Source organism: Penicillium coprophilum (genome assembly GCF_028826855.1).
Source record: "Penicillium coprophilum strain IBT 35676 chromosome Unknown utg000006l_segment0_segment0, whole genome shotgun sequence".
Lineage (NCBI taxonomy): Eukaryota > Fungi > Ascomycota > Eurotiomycetes > Eurotiales > Aspergillaceae > Penicillium > Penicillium coprophilum.
In genome coordinates this window covers 161,338-177,131 of record NW_026622725.1, presented here as the reverse complement: position 1 = coordinate 177,131, position 15,794 = coordinate 161,338, and the positions used below count along the sequence as shown (strand labels likewise).

The window sequence follows — 15,794 nt, the reverse complement described above, 5'->3', positions numbered from 1 at the left end:
CGCCCAATGTTCGCCGTGACTACATCACCACGAATCGCCCGCCTTTGACCGTTGATCTCGGTTGAACGCGCTTCAAGCTGTCTTCGCGATGGCCAACAAAGAGATTCAAACTTCATTATCCCGCAATAGCATCCTGCAATCATCGCATGGTTCCACCAGCTTGCAGACTATGCTTGACGATGGCGACAGATACGATGTTGTCGATGTGTTAGAAAGCAATGGGGGTTCCGGAGAAAAGAAATCCGGTCAGCCTCAACACGAGTCAGACATACTGGTAGCCTGGGACGGGCCAGATGATCCGGTATAGCATTCGAATTCATCCCATCGAGTATGTACAGCTCCTCTGATGCGATTCTAGGAGATGCCCAAGAATTTCCCTACATGGAGGAAGTGGGTGATCACCATAATGCTATCATTAATGACAGTCTGCGTCACCTTTGCATCTTCAGTTTTCAGCACAGCAACAAAACAGACAGCGAAAGAGTTCAACGTCTCCCCAGAAGTCATGATATTAGGTGTCAGTTTGTTCGTGCTCGGTTTCGCCTTTGGTCCTATTATATTTGGTCCACTGTCTGAGCTATACGGCCGGAAGCGACCGATGTTCCTGGGGATGTTTGTTTTCGCAATCTTCCAGATCCCCGTCGCGGTGGCCCAGAACTTACAGACTATCTTCATCTGTCGTTTCCTGGGCGGAGTCTTTGCCAGCGCACCTCTTGCCATTGTGAGTTTCTGACATTATGTGAGACTTACTGATCATGATCGACTTTTGCTGACTGATATTCGTTCTCTTTTTAGGTATCCGGTATCTTGGCCGATATGTTCGGACCCGTAGATCGAGGAATTGCAATGGCCATCTTCGCCGCGGCAACCTTCATCGGCCCCGTCGCTGGGCCAGTCGTTGGCGGATTCGTGACAATCTCCTACCTAGGCTGGCGCTGGACGGAGTACATTACAGCGATTTGGGCATTTGCTATCTCGGCCATTGGGATCTTAGTAATCCCCGAAACGTTCGAGGGGACCTTGCTCAAGAAACGTGCTCGGCGATTGCGCACCGAGACTAAGAATTGGGCTCTGCATGCAAAAGCAGAAGAGAAGGTGGTGAGGCCTCGAGATATTGCGGTACGATACCTGCTGCGTCCTTTTCAAATGCTCGTGCAGGAACCCATTCTCCTGCTTATCACCTTGTACGTGGGTTTTATCTATGGGTTTCTGTACATTTGTTTCGTCGCCTACCCGATCTCTTTCCAAGAAGAACGTGGGTGGAATGATGGTGTTGGGGCATTGCCATTTGTCGCCGTCATTTGTGGAGTCTTTTGCGCTTGTTTGATTATCATTGCCTTTTCATTGACGCGGTATCGATCGTTCGTAGAACGCAATGGTCGCGTTCAACCAGAGGAGCGGTTGATTCCTATGATGATCGGAGGCATTTTGTTGCCCGCGGGCATGTTTTGGTTTGGCTGGACGTCAAATTCCCATATCACCTGGGTTCCACAGGCTGTATCTGGTGGAATATTAGGTTGTGGGGTGCTGTTGATCTTCTTGCAGGTATTACTCATCACCGATTGGTGGAATATCCAAGCCACCATAAGAAAAGCACTAATCGTGGTCTTTAGGGAATTAACTATATCGTTGATGTGTACCCCATGTATGCCAATTCTGCCATGGCAGCAAACTCCCTCTTCCGTTCATGGCTGGCTGCTGGATTTCCGATGTTCGCATCGCCAATGGTAGGATATTTCCGTGTTCTGGTTCTCCGAGAATTGGGCTGATCGCAATGCAAATTAGTTTCACAACCTGGGCGTTCCTTGGGCGATGACTTTGCTGGGTTGTCTTACTGTCGCGTTGTTCCCTGTACCGATCGTATTCTTCATATATGGACCGAAGATACGCTCATGGAGTAGGTTTAGTGTGAAAGAAGACTGAAAGAGGTTGTCTGATGTTCATAACCCATAGAATAGAGGTAAAGTAGAATCAGGCTATAATTTCATCCTATATAGCGTTATATGGTGATTTGCGCGACCATGACCAGTATACAACATAGTATGTTGGTATGGATCTGACGTAGTACGTATGATCATATGGAGAGTCCTATTGATCAATGGGGATTGTACAATAATCCCCGCCCTCTAGACCCGGATCTGGGAAGTTATCAATCACTCCTTTGCTATCTGGTGAGGGTGTGTCAATTCCCTTTGCAATCGCGGTCACCACAAGTATAGAGCGGGCATATTAGCTCTCGGCGACGTATTGGAATATGCCTCAAAAGACAAATAAGCATGACACTCACTTTGCGTTATCATGGCCCGAGGCAAGAATGGTTGCAGAAACCTCCATCGGCCAGGTCCGATGTGGAGCAGACCGTCGTGTATAAAAGAGAGACATGCATGCTGCAAGCTGTAGCCAATCCGGCGACACAGCGAGTTTTACCCCGGCTTTTAAGTATGATCCCAAGGCTTCAACCAAGCTTCCTGGGGTAATCCATGTGATCTGAATCACCCATCATCCCGTCCCACGAGAAAGGAATCTGGGGAAACCAAGCAACCAAGACTTTTTTACCTAATACCATCTTGCTATTCGATGGCTCTCGGGCATATTGAGCATGCTTGCTCCACTCGTCGTGAAGCCTTAGTCGCCAATTGGATCTGCGCTTCATCGCTCCGGGCTACGCCGCCCCACGTACTCCTCGGTTCCACTATCAAGATCGTCCGGTGGGCGGCGTTCGCCGTCCAACAACTAATTGCGTGTATATATGATGTTTCTATCCAACCTCATATCGACGCACTGGCGGGGCAATTGGTGGTACGATTCCGAACCCTAGATCGTCAATTCGTCTTCGATATTGCACAATGGCGCCGTATTTTGGCCTCCGTGGGCCGTCGCTGAACAGGGCTATCATGTGGTTGGTTGTGTGTCCAGCCTTTGTGACTTATGGATACAATCAAGGTATAATGGGAGGTCTGTTGACCCTGGAGTCCTTCGTTGAGACCTTCCCACAAATGAATACTCTCACTGCAAGCGATGCAGAGAAAACGTATAACTCGACTATTCAAGGTAAGCTCGATCACCACACCCCGGATGGAAATCAATCACAACTACTTGATACTGCCACTGCTTGGTTCAATTCTCATGCTATACTCCTGCAGGCACGGTAGTCGCACTGTATACCGTCGGTGGAATATTTGGTTCGTTATCATGTATCCAATTTGGTGACAGACTCGGCCGCCGCAAGGTCATCCTGATCACCTCCTTCATTTCGATGATTGGTGCTATTTTGATGGCAACATCATTCTCCCTTGCACAATTTATCGTCGCGCGACTCATTCTGGGATACGGCACCGGCGGTTACGTTGCTACAGTGCCCGTCTGGCAGGCTGAAATCTCAAAGCCTGACAAGCGTGGTGCGCACGTAGTAACAGACGGGATCTTCATTGGTGCCGGTATCGCGTTCTCTCTTTGGGTAGACTTTGGATTCTTCTTCGTTAAGACCAACTCGGTTTCTTGGCGTTTCCCTTTGGTCTTCCAGGTCCTCCTTTCGCTCATAGTCATGGGCTTTGTGATGTTTTTTCCTGAATCGCCCCGGTGGCTGGTAAAAAGAGGTCGGATTGAGGAGGCACGGGAGATCATGGCAGTTCTGGATGATGTTGATCCTCAGTCAGAACAAATCACTCTTGAGATTCGCGATATCGAAACTTCCTTGGCACTCTCCGGAACGGGGTCGTGGAAGGATATGCTGACGATGGGCGAGCAGCGACTCTTCCATCGCACTGTTCTTGCCTGTATGGGTCAGATGTTCCAGCAGATGTGTGGAATCAATCTGATCACCATCTATGCGACGACGATCTTCGAACAATATCTGAAGCTCAATCCCATCCAATCTCGTATCCTCGCTGCTGCGATGTGTCTATCACAGCCGCTAGGCGGTCTATTGGCCTATTTCACTATTGACCGGCTGGGTCGTCGCGTGCTCATGTTGTGGAGTGCCGCCGGGATGGCAGTCTCAATGGCAATCCTAGCTGGCACCACTTCTGTCCACGATAACACAGGTAGCTTGGTCTGCGCTGTGGTGTTCCTTTTCGTCTTCGTGTTCATCTTCACAGTCGGCTACTCCGGCTTGACATTCCTATACGCTACAGAGGTGGCGCCCCTCCAGTGCCGAGCTTCTATCAACGCCGTCTCCGCTGCAGCCGTGTGGACGTTCAACTTCCTCCTCGCCGAGGTGACGCCCATTGGCTTCGCTACCATAGACTGGCAGTATTATATTATCTTCGCCGTACTTAACGCCGCTATCGTGCCCACGGTCTACTTCCTCTTCCCGGAGACTAATGGACGCACCCTCGAGGAGATTGATGAGATCTTCTTGCAGTCGCGTAGTATCTTCGATCCGCCCCGCATTGCTCGCTCACTTCCCCGCATGCATGTTGCCGAGGCGCATGGCTTGGATGCCAAGGAGGTTGGAAGTGGCGATGATGCCGTGCCTGAGAAGACAAAGGTGTAAAGCATTGACGAAGTTATGAAACGAGGGTCCCGCTGGTTTGTCGGGATAAATACATAGGATTTCCGACCGTGTCTCTTGAGCGACCGGTCATCTTGAATTTTTCAGAAGCATGATTTTGACAGGTCAATTTTATTGTTCAATTCACTCTGCTGAGGTAAATCAGTCGATTGGCGGGATATCGGTCCGATGATGCGGTCTCACTTATCTGTATTTAGCACCGTTTCAGGCTATGCTGCAGAGTTTCATCGTAAGCATCTTTATATCCGTGATCAATTTAGAGAGGCGCCCGTCGATCACTTGGGGATGCCAATTGCGCCAATCCGGGGTATAATCGTGCAGAAAATGCAGTCAATGCGCTGGCGTTGTGGTGTTTACTCTATTGGTAGCGGGATTACCATCGGGGAGGCGCACTTGATTCTTGTTCGTGTGATATCCAAAGAAAATACCGCCGACTGCCAACGGATTACTTCAAACAACCCGAGTTTCATGTTCTCCACAGTCCCCGTGTTATATCCGGCGGTCTCGCCTGGGGCATGGATATATAATAGCCTTCGCAATGGAGTCATCCTTGGTTGGAGGCAACCTTCTCTCACTTCTGAATCAACATATTCAACGCAGACTACAATCACCCGACCAAAATGCGATCTCTTTCATGGCTTGTCGCCCTCCCCATAGTGGCTGAAGCGGGTGAAGTTTTATGGAGCGGTTTATTCGATGCCTCCGCGACCGTTGCTGACTTCGACGAATGTAAGGGATTCTCGGGAGCCGATGTTGATTAACACTAACAGACAAGAAGGGTCGTGGTCCAACCAAGTCGGCGCTTGGCAATGGTACATTCACGGGACTGCACCCACGGACAAGTACCTGGGTCTCTCACCTGATCACAAGAACCCGGCTGGTACCAGTGATGAGCAGGGAATCCGGATCACAATTGTAGGTCATATTTCAAGCCTAAGTGACCCAGAAGCTGATGACAATCAGGACGGCACGTCGTTCTGGAATGGACAAACGATGGAACGATCCGAGATCATCCCCCAGACCAAGGCAGATCTGGGAAGCGGACATTTGTTCTACCATTTCTCGCTGAAGACAGAAGACACAAATGCTCCAAATCCAGGATTCGAGCACCAGATCGGGTTCTTTGAGGTAGCAATCCCCCATTCCAAATATATCGACGAAACCAATGTTTAACATGTCCACCACAGAGCCATTTCACAGAGCTCAAATACGGCGCCATAAGTGGAACCTCGGGCGATGACAACACCCTCCGCTGGTGCGTTGGCGGAGTCTCGCATTGGGAAACTGATTTGGAAGCAGGGAAGTGGTATAATTTCGCCTATGACATTGATTTCGACGCGAAAACTGTCGGATTGTGGGCATCCAATGGGGCCGATGACCTAACGGAGGTTGTGCCCGCTGTCAGCGCGTCGACTTCGACAAACTCCGCGGATTGGCATGTCGGCGAGCTACGGCTCGATAATGGGGGCTCGGATGCGGCTGCAGAGGATTGGTTTTGGTCCGGCATTTTTGTCGAGAAGGCTCCGATCACAGCTAGTATTGCGGGTCCTGCGTGAGACACTTTTGAATATTCGTCACTTCCAGTACTCGTAATACGATCTGTTTGATGGGAATCTTGGAACAAGTTGGGAATGAAGACAAACATCTTGCAAACGCGACAAACATGTCAAATTATCCACTTTTGGATCCATTGATCTATGACATCATACATTAGACAGGAAGCTGTCACCGTCGTTGGAATAGAGTCGAGTCCCGGATATGTTCAGAATTGAATTTATTATCGTAACTTGGTCATGTAATTCGTCTATTATACAAAAAAAAATGGTTTACCGCACGGTGTAACCACCGTCAATGAGCATATCGTTACCGGTCATGTAAGTGCTAGCATCGCTGACCAGGTAAACATAAGCACCCTTAAGTTCCTTGGCATCACCATTGCGACCCATGGGGATCATAGAGTTCCAGAGGTCCTGGACATCCTTCGCAACGAAATCAGACAACCCAGTGTCAATGTAACCAGGGGAGATGCTGTTCACGCGGGCAAAGTCGCGCCATTCGTTGGCCAGGGAGCGGGCAAGGTGAATTGTGCCAGCCTTAGCAACGTTGTATGAGGTCTGTTCTTGGGGGAAGTTGGCGATGTGACCGGACATCGATGAGGTAATGACGAAGCTGCCGGTTCCACGCTCCTTGAAGTGGTGGCCAACTGCCTTGGCGCAGTGGAAAGTACCAGTCAAATCGGTCTTGATGACTTCGTTCCAGTCCTCCACGGAACCGTCAAGGATGCCGCTGTCGGCTGTGCGGCCGGCGTTGGCAATGAAGGCGTCAATCTTGCCGAATTCCTTGAGCACATCCTTCACGAGGGTTTCCACGCTCTCCCAGTTGCCCACGTCACACTTGTAGGCCTTGACCTTCACGCCGTATTCTTCAGAAAGTTCCTTGACATTCTTCTCGGCACCTTCGCGGCGGGAAGCGTATGTGATAGCCAAGTCGGCGCCCATCTCAGCGCAGCCACGGGCGGCTTCGATGCCCATGCCTCGGGGTCCGGAAGCTCCGGTTACAACGACTACCTTGCCCTTGAGGCTAAGGAGATCGAGGAGGCGGTTTTCCTTGGGGACAGGGATAGGCATGATTGTGATTGTTTGGGTGGGGTTTTTTTGGGTGGTTTGGGTGGTTTGGAGGAGAGTGGTATAGTGGAAGGATTTATAGATGAGAATTATATGCAATGTAGTTCTGATGTGACGGTGGCTTATATATGTCCACACGCCTCCAATGACTTCATGGGTTATCTTTGCGCTGACATCAGACAACGGAAGGCCGATATCCGGATAGAGACTGCAGCCGGCTTGATCAGGTTATGTGGCTTTCAGTGCCAGATCATCCCAGATTGTTCTAGGCAACTTGGCGTGTCCAGTCATAGAGTCGAATCACATCGACTGCTAGTGGAGATGGCGGGGCAAAGTGACATCATGACCTTGACTTGTTCCTCTCTCCCCTCGGTCAAGTTCCTCTTGAATGATGATACTCTACAGAACAGAAGAAAATGTTTGCAATGGTTATTTGAAATCGCCAGTCCATGCTAGAAGGTTCATTATTACCTGTTCTGTATTCTCCTTGTTGAAGCTATGACCTCTACACGAGGGACCCACTCTTTTGATCGCCAAGGAACAGTATAGAATCGGCAACTTCACTGCTTTCCAAGGTTCGAAATCATATCAACCGTAAGGTAGTCATCCATGGTAGTTCCCAGGTAGTATCGTGGGGTTTTGTAGCTCAAAGTGCATGAGACTTTGTCGGAGCCCTAAAAAGTCATGACGGACACGATAAAAGTCGTCGACTCAGCCATGCCAACAAAAGGGGACCCTCGGCCACTTCCAGAACGGGCATGTAGCATATTTTTCTGAGTTCATTGTCAATATGGAAAGCCAGCCTGAAGGAATCCCCTCTACTCAACCTGGAGGGATTCCGGCTACCCAATCTGAAGGAATCCCTTCTACTCAGTCTGAAGGAATCCCACCGACCCAGCCAGTCCAAGAAGGTGAACATAATAGAAAGATACACCGATCCTCCACAGCAAGCACCTTACACCACAACAACTTTAAAGATTCATTCTTCTCGAGGTAGGCACCACAAGACCTTTTGGTGTAGTTGTGACTTAGCTAACTACGTTATAGATTCCATTCTTTCTTCCATCGAGACAGTCATATCGGTCATGTCGGGCGTCACCCTTTGCGCGACAACGAAAACATCGAAATACACACCTGGAATGGCCCAGACGACCCGGATAATCCGTAAGACACCAGCGAATAATCTGTATGAGAAGTTTACTGACAATATAGGTTCAATTGGAGCAAGACATATAAATGGATACTCACTCTGACTATCTGTTTCATGTCAGTACCATCGATCTCTCCCATTTAGCTAGGATAATACTAACCCATTCCAGTTCAATCTTGACAGGCCTACCGGCTGGATCCTACGGTGCTGGTAACGATTACATGGCAGAGCGCTTCCATGTGCAAAATGTGCCATTTCCAAATCTTGCATGGGCCACTACCTCTTGGAATATGGGCGCTGCATTCTGGCCCATGATCTTTGTTCCAATGACCGAATCATCGGGACGTATGCCTGGCTACTTTGTTGCATATTTCATTCTAGTCATCTCGCTGTTTCCCTCGGCCTTTGCGAAAAACTTTGCCACGCTAGTCGTTACTCGATTCTTTGGTGGTGGCGCCTCATCGGTGTCTATCAATATCGTTGGTGGTAGTATCAGTGATGTCTGGTATGGTGACAAAGCTCGGAGCTTGCCTATGTCTCTGTTCGGATTTACCAGTGTGGTTGGAATCGCTTTGGGTCCATTTATCGGTTCAGCGATTCTACAGATCCATCGAAGCAGCCCGTGGAGATGGTAAGTTTTAGTTTGGAATATTGCTATTGATAGATGGAACATCACTGACAAACTCTTAGGATCTTCGTCATTCAGATCGTTTACAATGCAGGATTAATTCCAATCTTTTGGTTGATTCTTCGCGAGACCCGTGCAGATGTGATCTTGAAGAAACGTGCTAAGAAGCTCCGCCTCGAGACCGGCCGCCCGATCTACGCCGAGGCCGATTTGGACACCACCAGCGTCTGGAAATTAATTCAGATTTCTTTCGAGCGCCCTACACGAATGCTGCTTACCGAGCCTGTCGTCATTTTCTTTACTCTATGGGTCAGCTTCGCCTGGGGAATTCTGTTCCTCTTCTTCTCGAGTGTCGCCCAGACGTTTACGCATAATTACGGATGGACTACCATGCAGACCGGTCTAGTGCAACTAGCCATCTCGGTCGGTGCCGTGATTGGCACAGTTTTGAACCCTATCCAGGATTGGATTTACCTCAGGTCTGCGCGCCGAAATAAGGAGCGTCCGGGTAAATCTATCCCAGAGGCCCGGTTGTACACTTCTATACCTGGTAGTCTGTTGTTTGCGGGTGGACTTTTCTGGTACGGCTGGGGTAGTGTTGGCGATGGTTCCATCACTTGGATTGTACCGGCGTTGGGAATTGGCTGTACTGGTGTGGGAATTTACTCTATCTATATGGCTGTGGTCAACTATTTGACTGATGCATATGAGAAATATGCTGCTTCGGCGTTGTCGGCTGCCTCATTGGGACGCAATACTTTCGGTGCCTTCTTGCCTCTTGCGTCTTACCAGCTTTTCCAGAACCTGGGCTATGGCTGGGCTGGGTCATTACTCGGCTTTATCGGACTTGCTTTATCGGTTGTTCCTGTTGTGCTAGTACTCAAGGGCCCAGAAATCCGTCGGAGAAGTCCATTCATGCGTGAGGCCATGTTTGACCCTGGTTCTGACACTGAGAAGGATCGAGCATCGGAAAAGACGGCGGTGTGATAGACCACTTCTTTGGGAATTGATGGTCCTGTGTCAAATTGCTGATGAAACCGAACCAACAACATGGAGGTGCACCGTGTACGTACCATATGTGGGCTTGTTTCAGCTGGTCGTTCGGTTGATATTTATCAAGTGACCCACAAAGTATTTAATCAATTAATGCATAATTCAAGATGAAAGCAGACAGTACGCTCACTAGAATCCACCAGAGTAGGTAGGTATCACTTTTTGCATGCGTCATATGCCAGAAGTAGACTGAATGAGTAGATATAGCTATGCTGTTGCCTCCAATGGCACATGGTCTGTTCGTCATTCAGATTTGGCACCTGGGTGACTGCGGCAACTCATGTAGTTAGTAGATATTAGGCACAACTGAGGGTTCAAGGTCTATCTTCATGAACAAACCATCATCTTGGCCCCACAGGCGTCGTTGCGCCAAGACCAGGCACGCAATCATTGTGTTGATGATATTTTCTCGGCGCGCAGTCTCGCCTCAAGTTTTGTACTGGGAAGAGTTTCCTTCGAAACGATGTACTGCATCTCCCTAAACAGGCCTAAGCACGGCTTAGGTTTCCAAGCAAAATATTGCCCCTATTTTGCAGCCTAAGTCTCTCCAGATGAAGGGCTCGGGGTCGCTACTCCGCTTAATCAGCCAGCAGCTTCGAGCCGCAATCCTGATGTCCTCTAGGGCTATATTAGGAAACGCTTTAATTGGATCTGTTTTCAATCTACGAATCCCTATTCGCCCAGTCTGGACGGTTTTCCCTAAATTGAATAAGCTCATGGGGCGCAGATTGCCAACGAGCAGCATTCATCGACTGTTGACGCGGCGCCAAGCAAGCTTGCGTCCGGAGATGACCCGAACTTACCACCATTCAGGTCTAAGCCATTGATCATGCAGGAAATTTATTCATCCCACTGTTCCAAGATGCCGTGTCTTTTTACAATGACACGCGTCGGAAGACGACGAGGTATCGCGAAGGGGTATAAATCTAGACCGTTGCGGCCATGAAGTCTAGTCCTTCAGAAATAATCAGTACAATCGTATCTTGTTCAAAATGGTCCAGCTGTCCAAATTCCTCGCTATTGTAGCTGCATGTCTTGCAACCCCTTCTCTCGCCCACCCAGGAGAGAAGCACGATCCTCACGTCGTGAAGCGTGAGATCCATACCCGGGATGCCATGGCTGCCCACGCTAAACGATCGCTCGGTGGTTGCGAGAGCACCTTGCACGCCCGCGAGTTGAGCAAACGTAGCATTGCCCGTCGCTCGCGTACCGTCCAGACACTCCGCCAGAAGCGCGGAATCACTGCTGGTAAGTCAGGTCCTTGATCAGATTTCAGATGACCCATAAGAAATCCGCTAACGTGCATCAAGTTCCCCAGAAATGGCGCCGCGACCTTGCTGCTCTGGAGAAATGGGAGGCTATCGATCACAACCGGACTGGCATACTGGATTACAGCCCTGCCACTCCGGAGTCAGTCGTCTTCGGTGCCAACACTAGCTTCGTTCTGTCGCCCACTATCACTGACGGTCCCTACTATGTCTGGGGTGAGGTCGTGCGTCAGAATGTCAAGGAGGAACTGTATTCGGATGGTGTGGATGTTTTCCTTGAGGTGCAGTATATCGATGTAAACACCTGCAAGCCTGTGCCTGGTGCAGTGGTCGATATTTGGCAAGCCAACGCCACTGGAGTGTACAGGTATGTTCCGAATGGATGTCGCGGCAAACCTCCCCATTGAAACCAAACTTATATCTAATCATGCTTGCCATGAACAGTGGAATCTCAGAGTCAGGAAACTACGCCGCAGACGGCTGGGACTCAACCTACCTGCGCGGTATCCAGCAGACCGACCGTGATGGTGTTGCAACCTTCGAAAGCATCATCCCAGGCCACTACGAAGGCCGGGCAACACACACGCACCTCCTCACCCACCTCAACGCAACCCTCCTGCCCAACAAGACCCTCAAAGCCGACACCGGTAGCGTCGCACACATTGGCCAGCTCTTCTGGAACGAGGTTCTTCGCACTGCCGTCGAAGAGACATACCCCTACAACACCAACACGCAGGATGTCACCTCCAACGCCGAGGACATGTGGAGTATCGAGCAGGCTGATAGCGCATACGATCCTTTCCCGGAGTATATTTACCTGGGTGAGGGCTTGGATGATGGATTGTTCGCTTGGATTCAGATTGGAATCAACACTACCGCTGATTACACTGATGACTCGTACTACAGTATTGCGGCTTTCCACAATGCTGATGGTGGTTACCAAAATACTGATAGCTCGTTCGGTGGTGGTAGCGGTGGTGGTGCTCCTTCCGGTACCCCTGGTTCTGCTCCTAGTGGTAGCGGTAGTATTGTGCCCAGTCCATCTGCCTCATCCGGTGCCTCTGCTTGAAGGATGAACGAAGGAGGAAGCCAACTTGGGGGATGTGACAGTAAAGCTTTCCCTCTAGGGGAAAGCTAAAACCCACCACGAAAAATCTGACAATGTATCCGTTTCCCAAGCATTGTATACAAAGCTATTGGGCACATCTTGACCGGCTTCATGCCCCTCTTTCTAATTGTCCCGTAAGAAAGACCACTGATCTATAGGAGCATAACGTAACCAAAACTCTGGCACGTGAGTTAGGGCTAGATGAAAGTTCACCGAACACGAACGATTAACCCCTGAACGGGCCAGATTGTGGTTGTGGCGGGCTTAGTGTGAATAGACCACGCACGGATGCTCCAATTTTGGAGATTTTCCTGAGGAAAAGCATCAAAATTGGAGCTACAAAGTTTTCCTCTTTTTTTTGTTGCGTCAATCATCTCTTAAGTAGATCTTTAGCCGTGTCAAGCGCACATCTTTCCAGTATAGGGTGTGCGGACTTGGCTACCAGTCTCTAATCGCCAGTGTTCAAACTTTTTGCATCGAGGGTTCTGAGCGCCCAGCTTTTTTATATGTTTCGGACTATTTTTCTCCCCTGTTTGTCCTAATTCAGCGTAGACATCGCGGTTGACTCGATCGCCTCCCGTCTCGTGCTTGTCGATAGGGTTCTAGCATTCCAGCCCTACAGATTAATCAGCAGAATTCCCCCAAAGTCCACCAAGTGCCTCTTCAATGACGCTGTCGCATATGGCAACCCTTCCTAAGTCATGCTTAACCGAATTACGGTGGAATGAATGTTCAGAACCCTCAATAATTGTTCATCGAAGAGTTTGGAGGCCAAGTGGAATCTGGGCCCATGGACCTCGGGGCCTGGGGGCCTCGGGCCCTTCACGTTGCCGGGATCAATAAGGTAAAACGTGGTCTCCAAAACAATAACCTTGGAACTTTCGACGGAGTCCCCGCTACACTGTCGTATTCGAGGACCGAGCTGACTAGCCCGTTCGCCTGAAACCACTTCCATCAATTCGACTATTATGCGGGCGGTGCCGGAGTCCTGAAATGGAGGAGAGCCGGCATGGCAAAACTCAATGCGCGTTGTGCCACCATCTGCCCATAATCTTCCTCTTTTTCTTTTTTCGAGAGCAACCGTGAGTATCAGATATCTGGTTGGAGTCACTCAAATTTCAAGAAAGCAAAATTGCTCCGCTATGTACTCTAACCCCAACATGTCGGCCCATTTGAGTCATCTCGTCTGCCGATCTGTCGCAAATAGTCTCGATCCGAAGATCCAATACCCATATGCCCCCACTATGCGAGATATTATTCATGATTCATGTCTGCAGGGGGGGCGGCTCCCATATTTTCAAGGCCTGACGCCCACTTTGGGACTTTTGGTATAAAACTTAGAGGTCTAGAGCCAACAATGTCAAGATTCTATTGAAGTTAGAATAGCCGGGGATCTTCAAATATAACCACGAGGGAAATTTCCACCTTGTCTGTCGATTTCTCTTTTGATCTTTGCTTTCTATAACTGCGGGTGGAATGCCCATCCCCTCCGCTTGTTCATTATGGATGTTAAAATTGACGTACCTGAGGCGGGTGACTTCGATGACAGCCGAAACAAGGCAATCTTGATCGTTACTTCTGTCTTCTTCGCTATCTCACTGCTGAGCGTTATTTTAAGATGCTTCGTTCGCACACAGGTCGTTCGTGCTTGGGGGTGGGATGATGGTACTATGGTTATAGCCATGGTGAGTGAACCTGCACCTTCCACTACACGAACAACATCTAATACTCCTTTCCCTATAGGCCCTCAACACAGTCTTCGCCATCTGTGGAATTGTTGGATGTAAATACGGACTCGGGAGGAAATTGGCTTATTTCACCCAACACCCAGACGACTTACACCGCGCAATGCTCGTACGATCCCAGCTCTAGCATCCCGAAAACAAACTCACATCTGTCTAATAGTGCTGGTGGATAGCCCAACTCTTCTACGTATTGACCTGCGTCGTCGCAAAAGTCTCTATCATCATCGCCCTCCTCCGCATCACCGTCTCTCGTGTACACGCATATATCCTCTACGCCGCTATGGCCCTCGCCGCTGTCGTGGGAATCGTCTTTTTCTTCTTCACTATATTCCAATGCACTCCCGTCGACTATTTCTGGAATAATGCGCAGCCAAACGCGCATGGCTCGTGCATTGATAAAGATGCCCTCATCGGTATCGCCTACTTGTATAGTGTCGGCGCCGCTATTACAGACTTGACTATTGGATTGCTTCCGGTAGCCTTGATCTGGAATTTACGCATGAATCGCCGCACGAAGGGTGCTATGGTCGCTATTTTGGGCATTGGCTGCATGTTCGTGGTTCCGATGCACTTGGCTTCAACGCGTTTGGTGGCAAATACTAATATCTCTCTGCAGTGCGAGTGCTGCAGTTATTATTCGCATCCCTTTCGTCCACTACTACAAAGATAAAGAATTTCTATGTGCGCATCCTCTATTTTCCCCGATTTCGACGCCTTGCGTTCCAATACGGACATATCCGCTAACAACAAACAGACGCTACTTACCAGATCTCTATCTGGTCCAACGTCGAAGCGGGAATCGGCATCACAGCAGGCTGTCTAACAACCTTCCGTCCCCTGGTCCGCTTCCTCCGCGACGGCTCCTCCAATGGTCTAAGCCGTACACCAAGCTCGTTTCCACTATCTAACAACGTTGCCGGCGGCTTCCATCGCTCCACGGCATCGAAGCAGATGTCCCCTGACGACGGGCGCCAGCTCTGGACGGGCAGAGGGAGTAGTGATGAATGCCACGGCGTTACGACAACTATCTCCGGTGCTCATCAGAAATCGCCTAGTTCCAGTGAAGAGGATTTAGCTCCGTATAGAAGCGACCTCGGTGCTCCTGGGTGGAAGGTCGAGAGGTCTGTTCGCGTGTCTGTGCGCAATTCATGACTTGACAGGCCTGAAAGTCTAGGCCCATGCATAACTATCATTAATGTTTATAATAATTTATGTAAATTTATGACTCTTCAGTCAACACTACGCTCGGAATGGTTTTCTTATACGAGGACAAGGATGGCCTGTGTGCTCAGCCGTTGAGCAATCAACAGTCGCCCGGACGCACTATCTAAACAAGACGATATTTAATATTTACGCAGTGCAAATGAGGCAAGGTAAGTTACTTGGATTTAGTCCTGAGATGGTCTTGACACCACCATATTGCCCCTGCCGTAGGATGTCTGATATTTCTCAGCTCGAAGGCAAAGTCAATAATCCCTCCGAGATGGGACTCTGAATTTCCATTGGCTAAATACAGGTGGCGAAAGCAAAGGAAAACGATTTCGCCTGCGCTGCCTATTTTTAGTCGCCGCGAAGGACTACCTAGGCTAGCTGGTCCACGTCGCCAAGATTTGTTGATATTGCCGACGATCCTGATCCTACGATGTACAAGCTTCATCGCCCCGGCTCAAAGCTAATGCAGGCAATTGCATATTCCATAGAGCCG

The 15,794-nt window shown here is 49.5% G+C and overlaps 7 protein-coding genes across 7 annotated transcripts; 6 read left to right on the top strand and 1 right to left on the bottom strand.

Moving 5' to 3' along the window:
• Nucleotides 1–88: 88 nt before the first annotated feature.
• On the top strand, nt 89–1,923 carry N7500_009082 (MFS transporter; the record flags this gene model as incomplete). Its single annotated transcript, XM_056680223.1, has 5 exons — nt 89–301; nt 359–721; nt 796–1,545; nt 1,614–1,727; nt 1,786–1,923. 5 exons carry the CDS (start codon nt 89–91, stop codon nt 1,921–1,923), a joined length of 1,578 nt encoding a protein of 525 aa, XP_056527605.1.
• Nucleotides 1,924–2,846: 923 nt separating this feature from the next.
• Nucleotides 2,847–4,495, top strand: N7500_009081 (putative MFS sugar transporter; the record flags this gene model as incomplete). Its single annotated transcript, XM_056680222.1, has 2 exons — nt 2,847–3,051; nt 3,144–4,495. 2 exons carry the CDS (start codon nt 2,847–2,849, stop codon nt 4,493–4,495), a joined length of 1,557 nt encoding a protein of 518 aa, XP_056527604.1.
• Nucleotides 4,496–5,133: 638 nt separating this feature from the next.
• Nucleotides 5,134–6,069, top strand: N7500_009080 (uncharacterized protein; the record flags this gene model as incomplete). Its single annotated transcript, XM_056680221.1, has 3 exons — nt 5,134–5,242; nt 5,292–5,641; nt 5,701–6,069. 3 exons carry the CDS (start codon nt 5,134–5,136, stop codon nt 6,067–6,069), a joined length of 828 nt encoding a protein of 275 aa, XP_056527603.1.
• A 270-nt stretch (nt 6,070–6,339) lies between these two features.
• N7500_009079 (SDR family oxidoreductase) lies at nt 6,340–7,140 on the bottom strand (the record flags this gene model as incomplete). Its single annotated transcript, XM_056680220.1, has 1 exon — nt 6,340–7,140. The coding sequence occupies one exon, from the start codon at nt 7,138–7,140 to the stop codon at nt 6,340–6,342; it is 801 nt and encodes a 266-aa protein (XP_056527602.1).
• Nucleotides 7,141–7,927: 787 nt separating this feature from the next.
• N7500_009078 (uncharacterized protein) lies at nt 7,928–9,902 on the top strand (the record flags this gene model as incomplete). Its single annotated transcript, XM_056680219.1, has 5 exons — nt 7,928–8,130; nt 8,185–8,301; nt 8,350–8,403; nt 8,457–8,918; nt 8,978–9,902. 5 exons carry the CDS (start codon nt 7,928–7,930, stop codon nt 9,900–9,902), a joined length of 1,761 nt encoding a protein of 586 aa, XP_056527601.1.
• A 1,058-nt stretch (nt 9,903–10,960) lies between these two features.
• N7500_009077 (intradiol ring-cleavage dioxygenase) lies at nt 10,961–12,305 on the top strand (the record flags this gene model as incomplete). The annotated part of the gene is made up of 3 exons (XM_056680218.1): nt 10,961–11,216; nt 11,279–11,603; nt 11,681–12,305. The coding sequence occupies 3 exons, from the start codon at nt 10,961–10,963 to the stop codon at nt 12,303–12,305; spliced, it is 1,206 nt and encodes a 401-aa protein (XP_056527600.1).
• Nucleotides 12,306–13,846: 1,541 nt separating this feature from the next.
• On the top strand, nt 13,847–15,241 carry N7500_009076 (putative integral membrane protein; the record flags this gene model as incomplete). Its single annotated transcript, XM_056680217.1, has 5 exons — nt 13,847–14,029; nt 14,088–14,198; nt 14,250–14,641; nt 14,706–14,770; nt 14,844–15,241. 5 exons carry the CDS (start codon nt 13,847–13,849, stop codon nt 15,239–15,241), a joined length of 1,149 nt encoding a protein of 382 aa, XP_056527599.1.
• Nucleotides 15,242–15,794: the final 553 nt, after the last annotated feature.